Genomic DNA, 13,371 nt, shown 5'->3' on the forward strand with positions numbered 1-13,371 from the left:
CTACCGGCTGTTGTTGAATCAATTTTCTCCGCATTTTACCGCCCTGCCGTTTGCTACCCACATAGTATATTGTGGTAGAGGTTGAGTCCGCGACTTTCCTGTGATTTAAGGGTATTGGGGCCGAGTTGGAAACGGCGCAACAGAAGGTCGGGTCGTCGTTAAAGAGGTCCCGCCAAGACTAATTTCGGAACCTACCGCTTACAAGTATTTACAAATCGCCAAGGCCACGACGACTTCGAGCAACATCAACAACGAAGAATCGCAAAGACTCGTAGCAACAACTTCGCGAAACCTCAACCAAATCGAAAGAAAAGAAAACGAAGTTAACCCGCACCCTAACCTTGACCTACACCCTAACCTTAACCCGAATCCTAACCAGCGGGGGGGCTGGCGCCGCCCCCCGTACCCCTGGCGAACTAACCCCTTGGCGATAGAGCAAACGCCTTGGCAATCGGGGTTGCGTAAAAACGCTGTAAAAACATTGCCGACAATTGGCCGAAATTAGTCTTGGCGGGACCTCTTTAACGTCTACCGAAGGTCGGTTGTTGTTGGGGGCTGTTGTGTGAAGCAGGACCAGGATGTCTTTTGGACAGAGAGGACAGTGCGACAGGATTCAACCCTAACCCTTCAAATCTTGAATTTTTTTCCCAGGCCGGCGCCACCTTGCCAAGACCGGAGCCATTCTTCAATCAGCGAACGCACTATCGCCGGTTCTAGCCGACCACCGCAGGTTTTGGCTCACCCCGTCCCCGATTCTTCCGGACACGGGGCATCCCTCAGCACAATGGCGTCGCCCATGCCCATCCAGAGGATGCAGGCGCCGTTGCGGCGCTCTCTCGCACGCGCCGCCGCGCTCTCATCCCGCAGCTATGCCACGATTCCATCCCCCTCCGATGCGCAGCAGCCGCAGCCCCAGTCCGCCACCACATCCCCAGACGCCAGCACCCCCGGCAAGCCACGCCCGACCTACTTCAAAGACACCGTAGTCGCTCCCTTCTCCGACTTCCTCCCCTCCTCCGGCCCGCTCCCGCCCAGCGAGGCCTACGCGCCGCGGACGGCCACGGTCGGGCCCGAAGGGCGCAAGCAGACCATCACGCGGCTGCCCGACTGGCTCAAGACGCCGATCCCGTCGGCGGGGGCGAACCCCAACTTCGCCAAGATCAAGTCGGACCTGCGCGGGCTGGGCCTGCACACGGTGTGCGAGGAGGCGCGGTGCCCCAACATCGGCGAGTGCTGGGGCGGCAGCAGCCGCGCGGCGGCGACGGCGACCATCATGCTGATGGGCGACACGTGCACGCGCGGCTGCCGCTTCTGCAGCGTCAAGACCAGCCGCACGCCGCCGCCGCTGGACCCGCACGAGCCTGAGAACACGGCCGAGGCGCTGGCCCGCTGGGGGCTCGGCTACGTCGTGCTGACGAGCGTCGACCGCGACGATCTGGCCGACGGCGGGGCGCGGCACTTTGCCGAGACGATCCGGAGGATCAAGGCGAAGAAGCCGACCATACTGGTGGAGGCGCTGACGGGGGATTTTGGCGGGGATTTGGAGATGGTGAAGGTTGTGGCGGAGAGCGGGCTGGATGTGTACGCACATAACGTCGAGACGGTGGAGGGGCTGACGCCCTATGTGCGGGACCGGAGGGCGACCTTTAGGCAGAGCTTGAAGGTGCTGGAGCACGTGAAGGCGGTGAGGGGGAAGGAGGGTATCATTACCAAGACGAGCATCATGTTGGGGTTGGGCGAGACGGAGGAGGAGATTTGGGAGACGCTTAGGGGTAAGTTGCGTTTCCATGTCAAGTCCCCCGGGCGAAGAAGCTAACGAGGCTACCAGAGCTGAGGAAGATCGACGTCGACGTCGTCACCTTTGGCCAGTACATGCGGCCTACCAAGCGCCATCTCAAGGTCGAGCGGTACGTCACGCCCCAGGAGTTCGAGCTCTGGAGGCAGCGTGCCCTGGACATGGGATTTTTGTACTGCGCCAGCGGCCCCTTGGTCCGGTCGTCTTACAAGGCCGGTGAGGCGTTCATTGAGAACGTGCTGAAAAAGCGAGCCGGCGAGAAGGCCATGGCTGCCGGGAGTCTCGACCAGGCTGCCGCGGCCGAGGAGGCGAGCGGCAAATCACTGTAATGATATCCATCAAGTTGAAAAAGCAAGTTCAACATTGTCGAATGGCGTTTCACACACCATTCAAAGGTATACGGGGGCACGGGATAGAGGGATCGCAGGGGCCGAGGCGTTTACGGAACGGAATTAGGACATAACATGTTTGATATTGCAACGCCAATCGTACAAGGTAGATGCGTGATTGCGAGTACGATCGCAGCCACTCCAGATATACACGTTTGCGAGCCTTTGCTCACAAACTCCCTTCCGTCATTCTGCCACGCCCTTCTATCGCGAACCCAATGCCGCCGCACCATATCGAAAGGCAGCGTAGTCCGATACCCTCCGGTGCCTCCTCTACCAACTGGCCTTTTTCACACCCGGCAAGTTACCCGCCAGCGCTTGCAACCGGAAGTTGTACTGCGAACTTGTCAGCCTCCGCCGCGGTCCCCTTCCCCTCCCTCGACTTAGATACGCCTGCGGTGTCAACCGTACGTACCCTTGACATCTTGAAATCTCTGAAGATACCCCGCCCCTTCCCGCCGAGAATACACCGGTTCCGGATCTGGGTCGGGCGCGTGTAGCAGTGCATCTGGGTCAGCAGCAGCTGGGCGATGGCGCGCGTGCGGGCGGGGAGCGTCGTGTTGCGGATGATGTAGCGCAGCGCTTGTCTGACGTGGAGAGAGAGAGTTTACTTTGTCAGCTGCGATGCGGTGGGCGTCAGCCAGGGGACAAACGGTATTGAATCTGTACCTCTCCGGCTCGGCGGCCGCAAAGGCCTTGCGCTTCGAGTGGTCGCGGATGATCTTGATGTTGGTGAAACACCCGAGGTCGAACTTCTTGGCCCTGAACATCGACATCTTGGCGGTGGATGTGCTAGAGGAATGGCCGAGAGAATGCGGTCGGACAATGCGGTTCGGTGGACGCTCTGAACGCCGTCGACTTGGGCTGCTCGTCGGTCAATGAGGCCTTTCGCGATGGAGCCATCCAGCTGGCCCGCCCACGCCGGGCGAGGTTTGATATTGCCGGGCGGTGTGCCGGAATGTCCCAACACAGCAACTTGGTTGATGCGTGACCCACCCGCTCTGCTGGCGCGGTGGTCTGTGCACGTTGGCAAATTGTCTGTGCACGCCTGCAAATTGGCAATTTGCACACGTGCACAGACCACCTGGGCCAGCCTATATATTTCCTGCTCCCCCTCCCCCATTTTCGATTTCTTTTCTTCTTCTTTCCTCAGCTCTCTTTGCCTTTTGGCTTAGATCAAGTGTAGTATCTGTTCTTTTCAGTTTAATCTCTGAAACTGCTCTACGGAGCAGAATCGTGATTAATCTTATTTTTGGCCCTCGGAGGTCTTGCCTCTGCGCTTGCGCATGCTCGACCTCCACCGTGTCCCTGGTATTACACTGTCTCCAGGCGACGCGAACTGCTTTGCATTTCTTCATTGCAATCTCGAGCGATGCTCGGGATGCGGGGAAGAAATCAATCTGCTGGCATGTTTATCAATGCAGATCGCTGTGGCGGAAGCTTATGGTGACAGGAACGAACGCTCTCAATCGCGGTTGCCAGTGCCCTCGCTCGTCCCGCCGAAGCGACGGTAGGCAGCCGCCAAAGTCAGCAACGTACACAACAATATAAGGTATGTATTCGACATGAGGGTGAGCTTGCTCCGGACAGAATGTGTACACGATTTAGGACTGCCAACCCCCGGTTATAGCTAAAGAGGTCCCGCCAAGACTAATTTCGGAGACTGCCGCTTACAAGTATTTACAATCGCCACGGGGTGAGCGGGGCCGCGACGGGGCCTCGACGACTTCGAGCAACATCAACAACGAACAATCGCAAAGACTCGTTGCAACAACTTTACGAAACCTCAACCAAATCGAAAAAAAAGAAAACGAAGTTAACCCTCACCCTAACCTTGACCCTCACCCTAACCATAACCCTCACCCTAACCAGCGGGGGGCTGGCGCCGCCCCCCGCACCCCCGGCGAACTAACCCGTGGCTAACCCGTGGCGATAGTGCAAACCCCTTGGCGGTCTTGGCGGGGTACTGACGCTGTAAAAACATTGCCGACAATTAGCCGAAATTAGTCTTGGCGGGACCTCTTTAGCCATCAGCCAACCCCTATCGATGAGCTTGTTGTCTCCCGTCGCTTGTGTACTCCGTCATCCTGTCGGCCCCGAACAAACGGTATCTGAACCGCAAGCCACCCTGATGGCGCTGGCGCATGAAGGAGCCGAGCCCGACCACCCTGCCGTTGCCTTACAGACAGCTCGGCCTGACCGCTCCTCTAACCAGCACCAAGTCCCAAAGGGTCCCGCCCGTCTTGATGAAACCTCAAGCGCGTCCGCTGCAGACACTGGGTACCGCCGGCAGCAGCAAAACAGACTGCCGTCAAGGAGAAGGGCTTCAGCATGCCATGCCCCGTGGTGTCCCGGAGTATGCCGGTATCATTTTTCGAATTGAGGTTCCAACTCACCGGGCAACCCAAAAATACCAGGACTTTGGAGGCCAGAGGCCAGTCGAAGCATTGAGCGAGAACCGGCAGTGCCGAGAGGGCGACTTCGGCGACGCTGCTAGACGCTTCCACTTCCCGGAGGTGCTGCTCTTCGGCCAAAACCCCTCGACCTCCTCTCTCACGTTGTCGTCAACCACAGGATCTAGTCGAACCCCGACAGCGGATGTTACGAAAGGCGCTGAGCAGGCCGCCAGTGCAGAGAGGACAGGGAGGAGAACATGGAGAAGATGGAAAGGAAGAGAGTAAACGCACCGGTATTGCTGACGTTTCCAAGACATCTACTTCTCTAGCCGGTGCTACCGCACATCGAAGTCAAGAAGGGCCGCGAGGTGACGTTGGAAAGCGAAGCCAGCCACGGAGAAGACACCGAACCCACATCGCGGGCAAAGCTCAGGATCCACAAGGACAAAACCGCTGTAGGCTGAGCTCTTGGAGAAATCCTCGCTGATCTTTTTCTGGGCCATCCCCGTCGTCAACAACCTCAAACCCGAGTATCGCGGGAAGCTCATCGACAAGATGCGGAAGCGGCTCAGGAAAAGCCCCAAAGCATGCCGACCTGTTCGGGATGATCCTGGGGCGAGACGGTGAGCATCCAAACTACTGCAGATTTCGTGTCCTGTGGATCCTCTTTGTGACCTGTCCGCTCAGGCCGCAAGAGCTCTACTTCGCCGTCCAGCTCGGCTTCGACAAGGACGGCTGCTCAGGAAGCTAGGACCCTGACATCGTGGACTTGGACCGGGGCTTGGCAGAACGTCACTGTCGTGGGCCGCTTCGAGTGCGATTGCGAGTGTTGTAAAGCCGCTACTGGAGAAGGGCGCCAACCCCAGCTTAACTGATCGTGGTGACATTACGCTGTCGTCGTGTACCATTGAAAAAGGTGATGAGGCGATTATCGAACTGCTTGCTGAGGTCCCGATTTACTCGTAGCATCCCATCCATGATACCCAATGCACAGTTTGTTCTCCAGTGTCCAACTTCCCTTTTCTTCTTTGCTGTCCTCCGGTCTGTCTTCAGCTCCTTAGGAATCGGCTGGATTCGCCTTTTGATGTCCACGCCGTAATCGCTTCACTCCTGTTCCTGTCCGCTTTGCTTCCCAGTATCTTCACTTTCCCTCTTCGCCGGTGCGCCCTGTCTGTTCTGTCACATCGCATGGCCGATTCTTGGTATAGGAACTCGTAGTCGAGATAGACTAAGCTCCTGCACTCTCTTGGTGGTTTGTGGGAGAACCAAGGCCACAACCTCAACAAGAACTTGAACTCGGACAGTCTGTGTTTCAACCGCGCGAATCAAAAGTTGGTTTCGTGGGCACCTCAGTGCGCCGCTGTTCTGCGTGGTTGATTGGAACGGGAGGCTAGAAAGTAAGGTAACAAGGCGCTTCAGTGCCTTCCTTCCTTCCCTCTCCGACCACCCAGGGACCGAGCGACGAAGGAACTGGAAATTCTTACCTTTCTGGTGACTTCCACTCTTCTCCTTCATCCCCAAGAAACCAAAAAAACTTTCCAGCCAACCAAATATCGATTTCTTGACCTCGAGAACCTCCCTCTCCTCTTCCCGTTGCTGCCGTTACCGACAAACCGACCGACCGATCATGTTTCGCCGTCGCTGGTCGGGCCTCCCGGCCGACCCAGTCTTTGCCGCCGACTTCAAAGAACTCGGGTACGTAATCCAGATTCCCGTCTCAGACAAGTCGTTCAGTCTCGCGCGCGTTCCGTGCTGACCCGCATCCACCACAGCTACTTCATCAACGACATCGACGAGATCCGATCCATCGACAACTCCGACTACTACTTCAAGTACTACCTGACCAAGAACTCCCGCTGGAACGAGCGCCAGCGCTTCGCCTTCAACGGTCAGTCCTCCCTCTCTCCTCCCCCCTCCTTCCTTTCTTCCACAAGTTGTTGTCCCTTCCCACTGTCGTCCCGCCATCTTCCCAACCAGGCCTACCCCTAACGCGCAACAGAAGCCGTCCGCAAAACCATCCACGCCCGCCTGACCGCCCCGTCGCCGTACAACTTCACCACGGTGCGGCTCCCGCTCGGCACGCCGCCCTCGCAGCCGCACGTGCCCGTGCTGACCTCGCCACACCTCGCAGCCGCCTCCCGCGTCGTCCTCCTCGTCGGCGAGCCCTGCCAGGCGCTCGGCGTGCTCGCGCACCGCGTGATCTGCGGGCGCGGCGGCATCACGCGCGGCTCCGTGCTGGGGCTGGTGGGCGCGCTGACGGCGGCGGCGGAGGCGGCTGCGCAGCCGCCGCCGGACGTCGTCCTGGCCAACACGGGCGAGCTGTGGTGGTGGCCCGAGGGCGGGCGCGGGCTGACGCCCGTGGAGCGGCACGCCGTGCCGATGGCCAGCGCCGTCCACTGGGGTCGGTGGCATGAGAAGGAGAATGAGATTGAGGGGCATCGGACGGTGCGGGAGCACGTGCGGGCCGTGTTCGAGGAGGTGGTTCTGAACGGGGAGATGGTGGACGAGCGGGCCAAGGTGGATGTCATTGCGGTGGGTGATGCGGCGGATGAGGTGGAGGGGTATCTGGACGATGAGGAGGTGTGGAAGAAGGTTGGCACGAGGCTGAATTGCCTGGTGGTGATGGGCGGGTTTTACAGCTCGGCGAACTTCAAGTGTGAAGGGTTCAGGCGGTTCATGAAGGAGGTAGGTTGTCCTGGACTGACGGGGCTGAGTTGCTGACAAGACACTGACTGACGCATTCGCAGCGCGGACGCGCGTACGTCATCCACCACACGCCCGTCGACACGCCCGTCGCCGGTCCGAGCGGCAACCCTGGCGCCTCCGGCTTCACCTCGTTCGGCTGCCCCGTCTACAGCGCAGGCCCCGCCGCCAAGTACACCGAAACGATGCTCATCGAGGCCCAGCGGGAGGTCGTCAGCTGGATCCAGCAGGTGGCGCTGGCTGGCGACGCGTACAAGAACGAGGTCTTCGCAGTGTTTGGCGAGGAGGGCACCGGTGTCACAACTGAGGAGCTGGATTCGCCGTGGGGTGCGCCGGAGACGGGTGTCGCCGAGACGAAGAAAGCGCAGACCGAGAAAGCTGAAGCCAAGGCCAGGAAGGATAATGCCGTGGGTGATGACAGTCAGGCGCAGTTCCAGCCGGAGTCTGCGAAAATGGCAGACGAGGAAGCCAAGCCCGATGTTGAAAAGGCGACGAATCCATCCGAGAGCGACGGGGCCGAAGATGGGAAGGCCGGCGGCCAGCAGGGCATGTCGCCGCCTTCTCTGAGCAAGGACTTCGAGGTGAAGGACCTGGCGAACGAGATCGAGGATCTCACCATCGGTTAGAGCAGCGTCGAGAATCGAGGCGCAGAGTTTCTCAGGAGGTGTCGATGAGTCCACTTGATGCTCGAGCGTTTAGCGCTCTAGACGCAAACCAGGGCTCCTCCTACATACCGTACAGCCAGTTAGATATTCCCTCAATCTCAAGGCCTGATCTCCCATAGTTGCTCCCGATGCCTGTGATATGCAACTTTCCTACCGTAACACCCGCCAAATTTACCCAACCTTGCTCCCCTTGCCCATCCAGAAAACGAGCGGTTTCTCGACACCATCCACCCGTGCTCATACATATTCACACCAAGTATCGATACACACCCCACCATCCAGGACATCCACGGGCGCGGCTCCACCAATCAAGCCTGCAGGAACGACAGAATACCCCTCGGCGGCGGCTTCAGATCCTCCAACAGATCCTGGACCCTCCTCTGCCGCTCCTCAATGACCTTCTCCTCCGCCGCCCACCGACTGGTCTCCTCCTTCTCCTCCGCTCTCGCGGCAGCCCCAGCAACCCCTTCCCCCCACAGACCGCCAAACCAGCCCGCCCGCCGCTTGCCCGCCTTCTGCCCCGCAGCAGCGGCAGCCGCCGCGGCGGCCTCCTTCCGCGCGCGCTCCTCCCGCGCCAGCCGCGCCACCATGGCCGACCAGTTGCCCAGCCCCGTGGCGAGGCACTCGCGGCAGGCGGCGCGGGCGGGGTCGGGCTTCTCCGTGCGCCGCGGCGGCAGCCGGTGCAGCTGCTCCTCGGCGACGTCGACGGCCTCGCGCGTCCACCCGAGCCCTTCCTCGCGGCCGGCGGGCGAGGCCGCGGTCGCGTACAGGATCTCGCCGATGTGCAGGCTCAGCGCGGCCTCCTGGCAGAGGTCGAGCGGGTCGCGGACCGGCGGGGCGGTGCCGTCCGGCGGCGGGGGCGGGTAGGCCGGCGGGGTGAAGAGCTTGGTGAGGAGGGACCAGGGATTGGAGGTGGTGCTGGTCTTCTTGTTGGGAGCGGTGGTGTTGAGGGCCGCGGCGAGGGATGCGGGGGCGGGGGCGGGTTGTTCCGGCTCGGGGAGGCTGCGTCGGGCTTGCAGGATGGAGACGAGGATGGGGAGGGCCGAGGAGACGTCGCCTTGGCGGGCGCGGAAGGTGGCGTAAGCTGTGAGGGAGGTGAGGAGGTTTTCGGAGGGCGGGCCCGCGGCATCGTTGAGGACCCAGGTCTTTTTGTCGAGCGGTTCGGCGGGCAGGTTTGGCCGCTCAGATGCGGCCAGGCGGACTGCGTCTTCGTAGACAATGCTTGCCGGGCCGGCTATGCCCTTGTACTCCAGCCAGGAGGCATACGCCAGGCCGGCCTCGATTCTCTGCCGGTTTGTGAAGCCCGGGGTGCACAGGATCCGGAGATAGATGGCATCAGGCGGGTCGAAGCGCAGCTCACAGTCTTCCTCTCTCGGCGCGCCCTTGTAGCCCGGGGGGAGGGGCTTGGGAAAGGGGTTCGACGGGCCAATCATGACCCCCGGCGGGAACACAATATTCCTCGACTTATCCAGCACCCAGCCGTCCATGTACTCGGCGGCCTTGGCGTAGCCCATCATGGCCTCGAAGTAACCCCTTCTCCATTCCTCCGACTTGGCCGTGACGTCCTTCGTCCCCGGCGGGCAGTCGTGGGGCGCATCCTTGACGCCCTGCCCGTCGATCTTGGGATCGTGGAGCCGCGCAATTGTCGTCTCGAACCACCAGCCCACCTGCAGCCAGTCTGTGAGCTTGCCCGGTAGGGGTTCGTAGCGGGCGCAGTTGCCGCCGCGCAGGTCCATGCGCGTCCGGAAGCGCCATTCGTGGGGCGTGGGGTACCTGCGCTCGAGACGCTCCTGAACGATGGCAAACCAGGCGGCGAGCAAGGCGGCGCCAGCAATCCAGATGTAGCCCGTATACTTGATGCCCGTCTTGATCTCGTACTTGAGCTGGGCCTTGCGCTCAGTCGTGAGGTAGCGGACGCGGGTGCGCGTAGACGGGACGGAGAGGAATGGGAGTTGTGGCCGGGCGCGGAGGTCGGTGCGGACGGCAGTGCTCTGCGTGAAGGTGCGCAGCAGCTTGCGGGCCCCCGCACGGCGCAAGAGAAGGAGGCGGGAGCGCATCGTGGCCTATGATCGAATTTGCAGCCGATTCAGGGATCAAAACGTCGAACCGTCAGATGGTCCCAATGGACCTGGGGGCAGATGTCAAAGCTTAACACATTTCCGGCAACTGCGCTTGAGTGGTTCCTTGTGTTGATGGTTCTGGTTGTCAGTGGCTGTCAGCCGCTCAAAGCGGGACGTCCGGTCAATGACGATAGACCGAGAGGAGCTGGTGTTGAGCTTGGAAATAAGTTCGCGTACTCCGTCCATTCTTGGCAGCCCCGCATCACACCGGGGCCATTTCACGGTAGTTAAGACCCACAGGAGCTCGACTTGTTGCTTTGATTCGCTGCCCGAACGCCGCTGCAATGGTCTCTCAACTGGCGAGTTCAGGTGCAGAGCCCAGATGCCTCTCCATACCGTCCGAGCACCGTTCGAATTAGTTAGGTACGGAATAGAAGGATCCTGCTTCTAGCCATCCATCACTTATGGCCAGCCACTGTCAGGAACAGATGCGCCGCAATGCCCAAAAAGTGCCCAGTTCGCGGCACTAGACATCGTTCAATTCATCGATTGACCCCCCGGCGAAGATCCTCGAGTCAAAAAGCCGACGGCTTTCCTTGGTTGTGCCGCTCCCGGGGGGAGCCTCCAAGATTCTGTGATCTTTTGTTTTGTTGGCAAGGGTTTAGCTCCCCGCCAGATCCTGGTCGGCGTAGTCACTGGCCAAAATGTGGGTTGAGCCTCCGGGAACAAGCAAGGAGCATCAAGCAACGAGGACTTCGCAGGGTGGTCTGGCTGACAGTCTGGAAAGCGATCAGAATGTCGCCTTAGTCTGGTCCGAAGCAGTGAACTCGAACCAGGCGAGAATGGCGTCATGCTATGTCCTCTGATATCCAAGTTCACGGAGATTCGCGGAGACTTGCCACCTGGCGAACTGATACTGATACTGACCAGACTCGCGAGGAAGGCTGCCGCTGCTCATAACGGATCTTGCGGCCGAGTCGGCGAAGGACACACGCAGGCTTAGTCTTCGGGCGATTGTTCCCCTTGCACATGCACAGGTACCACTGAGCAATAGCGGGAACGGGGGACAAGCAGGACAGCGCGTACCGGATGTTCGGGAAGCTCTGAACATGTACGGCAAACAATCACACGACTCTATTTGGGCATCCCAGCATGGAGCCATGCGTCCTGGAAGCGCCCCCACCGGTTGACAGCAGGTCTTGCAGTCCCTGCCACTCAGCGACTGGACTTCGTTTCAGCATAGCGTTGCAGCGTTCGCTTCTGGAGCGCTCTTTGCTCTCTGATTATCTCCCACAACTCTTCATTTTGCCTCTGCAAATCTTGGTCGCCAGCTGATTCGGTTGCTGGTTGGTAAAAGGCTGTAATCGCGCTTTCCACCGCTTCTTGCGAAAAGCCTCTGGTGTTAAGCAGCGAGTCGAATCTGGTTTCCGGCATCAAACCGGCATCGAATTGGCTGTTGAAAGCGTACGCCCCCTTGGCCAGGCCAGGCTTGACGATGTTCACAGTTTTCGTAGGCCTGCCTGTTGGAAACGGCGAAACAAAGGCGATATTGGTGACGGCGGCGTTGAGATTGGCCAACTCGACGGGCGACTTGTTTTCTGCAATGTTCCATCTCAATATCTGGCCTCTCGGGTGCCCGGTCAGTAGCACAGTGCCATCGTAGCTCAAGCTAAGACAGGAAGCCGGCCCAACGTCGGGTTGCGTCGCGCCAAACGGCGAGGAGACCGGAACGGTTGCCGACAGATCTTCAGCTCCAGCCCCAAGGAGAGGCTTCTCGGCAAACACCTCTGTCACGTAGAGCGAACCATCCTCGCAGGAAACACAGATGGCCCTGGCGGATGGGTCGAGGGACAGACAAAGAGGGGGGCTGGGGAAGAGTACAGTGCGCAACGCATCTCCGGTCTGGTAGTTCCAGATGACGCAGGACTTATCCTTACTCGCCGACACACAGAAATTCGTCTCGCTGCTGGTGCTCGGGCTGGCCGCGAGACCCGTGACGGCAGCCCTGTGGTGAGAGAGGCTCCGTTGTGGCTCGTGCTCGCCAGCCGAGTCCAGCTCGAGCAGTTGAGGCAGAGACCACACGTGGATATTCGAGTCGTCAGATCCTGAGAGGACATGGTAGGGCGTGGCAGCAAGGCAGGACACTGCCTGGACGTGGCGGGCTGGCGTTGACACTAGTCGGCCAGTGCATGTCTGTGGGCCCTGTTAGTGGTCGGGGGGGCCGAGACTGCGAAAGCGGGTCTGCCTCTCACCTCCCAAAGCATTAGACGGCCTTCTGTTGTGCCCACGACGACGACATCGCCGGCCAGCGTCAAGCACCTTATCCGCTCGGGAAAGGGGACAAACGCTTCCTGATTGCCACGGAGCCTGGAGTAGACGTGCACATACGCCTTCTCATGCTGGGCAGCGAACACGTGGGTCTCGCTGACGCCGAGACTGTTCACTGAACTCGAGCTATTCTTGAAGGTCGACTTGACCGAGTACGCGGGACTGAGCGTGTGGCAATATATGCCGACATCTTTGGCAATGGCCGTGTTGGAGGATAGCGGGCCCCCGCAGATAGTTGAGAAGAACTCCTCCGAGAGCATCGTGGCTGCCTTAGTCTTCTGCCACTCCGACTGTCCCTTGGGTATTGTGGCTAGCACAGAGAAGATAGCTGCTGGCTGATTCAACGAACGAACACAGCTCCGGCCAATCGTAGGAGCAAGTCGCGCTCCGCTGAATCTTGTGCGTCGCTCAGGCGTGACGGCTGTGACAACGTGACACCAAAAGCAGTTGGCGCCCCCAAAGTCAAATTCCGGCCGACAGGTGCAGAGGGTTCCACCGGTGTCGCTGTGAGACAGGTCGCCCCTTGACGGGACGGTGCACGCAAGGGGGAGCGTGTGGGCAACGGGCGCGGGAGTGATAGGAATGACGGAAGCGAGTGACGGAATTCCTGTGACTGCTGGAGGAACCACGGAGGAATCGAGTTGTGCTAGGTCGCAACCGCGACTTGCTTCATACGCTGAAATTTTTGGGAAAACGAAGTAGCTCTTTCCTTTTTCCACACGGGCCAGTGCTGCTGATTGGTCACACAAAGCTTTGACGCCGAGTGGGTCCGCTCGGGAGGCTGCGATGTTCGATCTCAGCCGCAAGGCAACTGACTGCTTGGCATCCCTGCGGGAAGCTCCAATCCCCACCAGCTGCAAGTGGATCCGAACCTGGCAAGTTAGACGACCACAATCGGCTCGCTGACCTGGAGTTTTCTCCATGTCCACTCTCGCACAGCTAACTATCACAGTACACCAAATGGAAGGCAAATCCATAGTGTACAGAGTATTGTGCAATCGGTAGCCCCTGGCACGTGGTTGGGCTGGGTGGCAG

General features: G+C 59.8%; 5 protein-coding genes across 5 annotated transcripts; 2 read left to right on the forward strand and 3 right to left on the reverse strand.

The window, feature by feature from the left end:
- Nucleotides 1-662: 662 nt before the first annotated feature.
- Nucleotides 663-2,209, forward strand: THITE_2112862 (uncharacterized protein). Its single transcript, XM_003651953.1, has 2 exons — nt 663-1,772; nt 1,829-2,209. Exons 1-2 carry the CDS (start codon nt 797-799, stop codon nt 2,122-2,124), a joined length of 1,272 nt encoding a protein of 423 aa, XP_003652001.1. The 5' UTR covers nt 663-796; the 3' UTR covers nt 2,125-2,209.
- An 81-nt stretch (nt 2,210-2,290) lies between these two features.
- THITE_2112864 (mitochondrial 37S ribosomal protein MRP2) lies at nt 2,291-3,146 on the reverse strand. The gene is made up of 3 exons (XM_003651954.1): nt 2,854-3,146; nt 2,600-2,771; nt 2,291-2,520 (listed from the first exon to the last, which is right to left on the reverse strand). Exons 1-3 carry the CDS (start codon nt 2,958-2,960, stop codon nt 2,458-2,460), a joined length of 342 nt encoding a protein of 113 aa, XP_003652002.1. The 5' UTR covers nt 2,961-3,146; the 3' UTR covers nt 2,291-2,457.
- A 2,768-nt stretch (nt 3,147-5,914) lies between these two features.
- THITE_56097 (uncharacterized protein) lies at nt 5,915-7,570 on the forward strand (the record flags this gene model as incomplete). The annotated part of the gene is made up of 4 exons (XM_003651955.1): nt 5,915-6,275; nt 6,353-6,468; nt 6,580-7,265; nt 7,328-7,570. Coding segments are annotated over exons 1-4 (1,113 nt in total), but the record flags the coding sequence as incomplete, so codon positions are not given.
- Nucleotides 7,571-7,591: 21 nt separating this feature from the next.
- THITE_56092 (uncharacterized protein) lies at nt 7,592-10,008 on the reverse strand (the record flags this gene model as incomplete). The annotated part of the gene is made up of 2 exons (XM_003651956.1): nt 7,592-7,894; nt 8,018-10,008. One exon carries the CDS (start codon nt 10,003-10,005, stop codon nt 8,257-8,259), a length of 1,749 nt encoding a protein of 582 aa, XP_003652004.1. The 3' UTR covers nt 7,592-7,894; nt 8,018-8,256.
- Nucleotides 10,009-11,041: 1,033 nt separating this feature from the next.
- THITE_2112871 (uncharacterized protein) lies at nt 11,042-13,025 on the reverse strand. Its single transcript, XM_003651957.1, has 2 exons — nt 12,261-13,025; nt 11,042-12,201 (listed from the first exon to the last, which is right to left on the reverse strand). Exons 1-2 carry the CDS (start codon nt 12,594-12,596, stop codon nt 11,224-11,226), a joined length of 1,314 nt encoding a protein of 437 aa, XP_003652005.1. The 5' UTR covers nt 12,597-13,025; the 3' UTR covers nt 11,042-11,223.
- Nucleotides 13,026-13,371: the final 346 nt, after the last annotated feature.

This window comes from Thermothielavioides terrestris, chromosome 2, assembly GCF_000226115.1.
Source record: "Thermothielavioides terrestris NRRL 8126 chromosome 2, complete sequence".
Classification (NCBI taxonomy): Eukaryota; Fungi; Ascomycota; class Sordariomycetes; order Sordariales; family Chaetomiaceae; genus Thermothielavioides; species Thermothielavioides terrestris.

Bases quoted from the DNA above. Each gene is read 5' to 3' on its own strand.
- THITE_2112864 (XM_003651954.1), bottom strand. From the start codon at position 2,960: ATGTCGATGTTCAGGGCCAAGAAGTTCGACCTCGGGTGTTTCACCAAC. The intron at 2,772-2,853 runs GTACAGATTCAA...TCTCCACGTCAG, and splicing joins GCGGCCGCCGAGCCGGAGAG to ACAAGCGCTGCGCTACATCA. The intron at 2,521-2,599 runs GTACGTACGGTT...ACAAGTTCGCAG, and splicing joins GAGATTTCAAGATGTCAAGG to TACAACTTCCGGTTGCAAGC.
- THITE_2112871 (XM_003651957.1), bottom strand. From the start codon at position 12,596: ATGCTCTCGGAGGAGTTCTTCTCAACTATCTGCGGGGGCCCGCTATCC. The intron at 12,202-12,260 runs GTGAGAGGCAGA...CAGGGCCCACAG, and splicing joins GCCGTCTAATGCTTTGGGAG to ACATGCACTGGCCGACTAGT.
- THITE_2112862 (XM_003651953.1), top strand. From the start codon at position 797: ATGCCCATCCAGAGGATGCAGGCGCCGTTGCGGCGCTCTCTCGCACGC. The intron at 1,773-1,828 runs GTAAGTTGCGTT...CGAGGCTACCAG, and splicing joins GATTTGGGAGACGCTTAGGG to AGCTGAGGAAGATCGACGTC.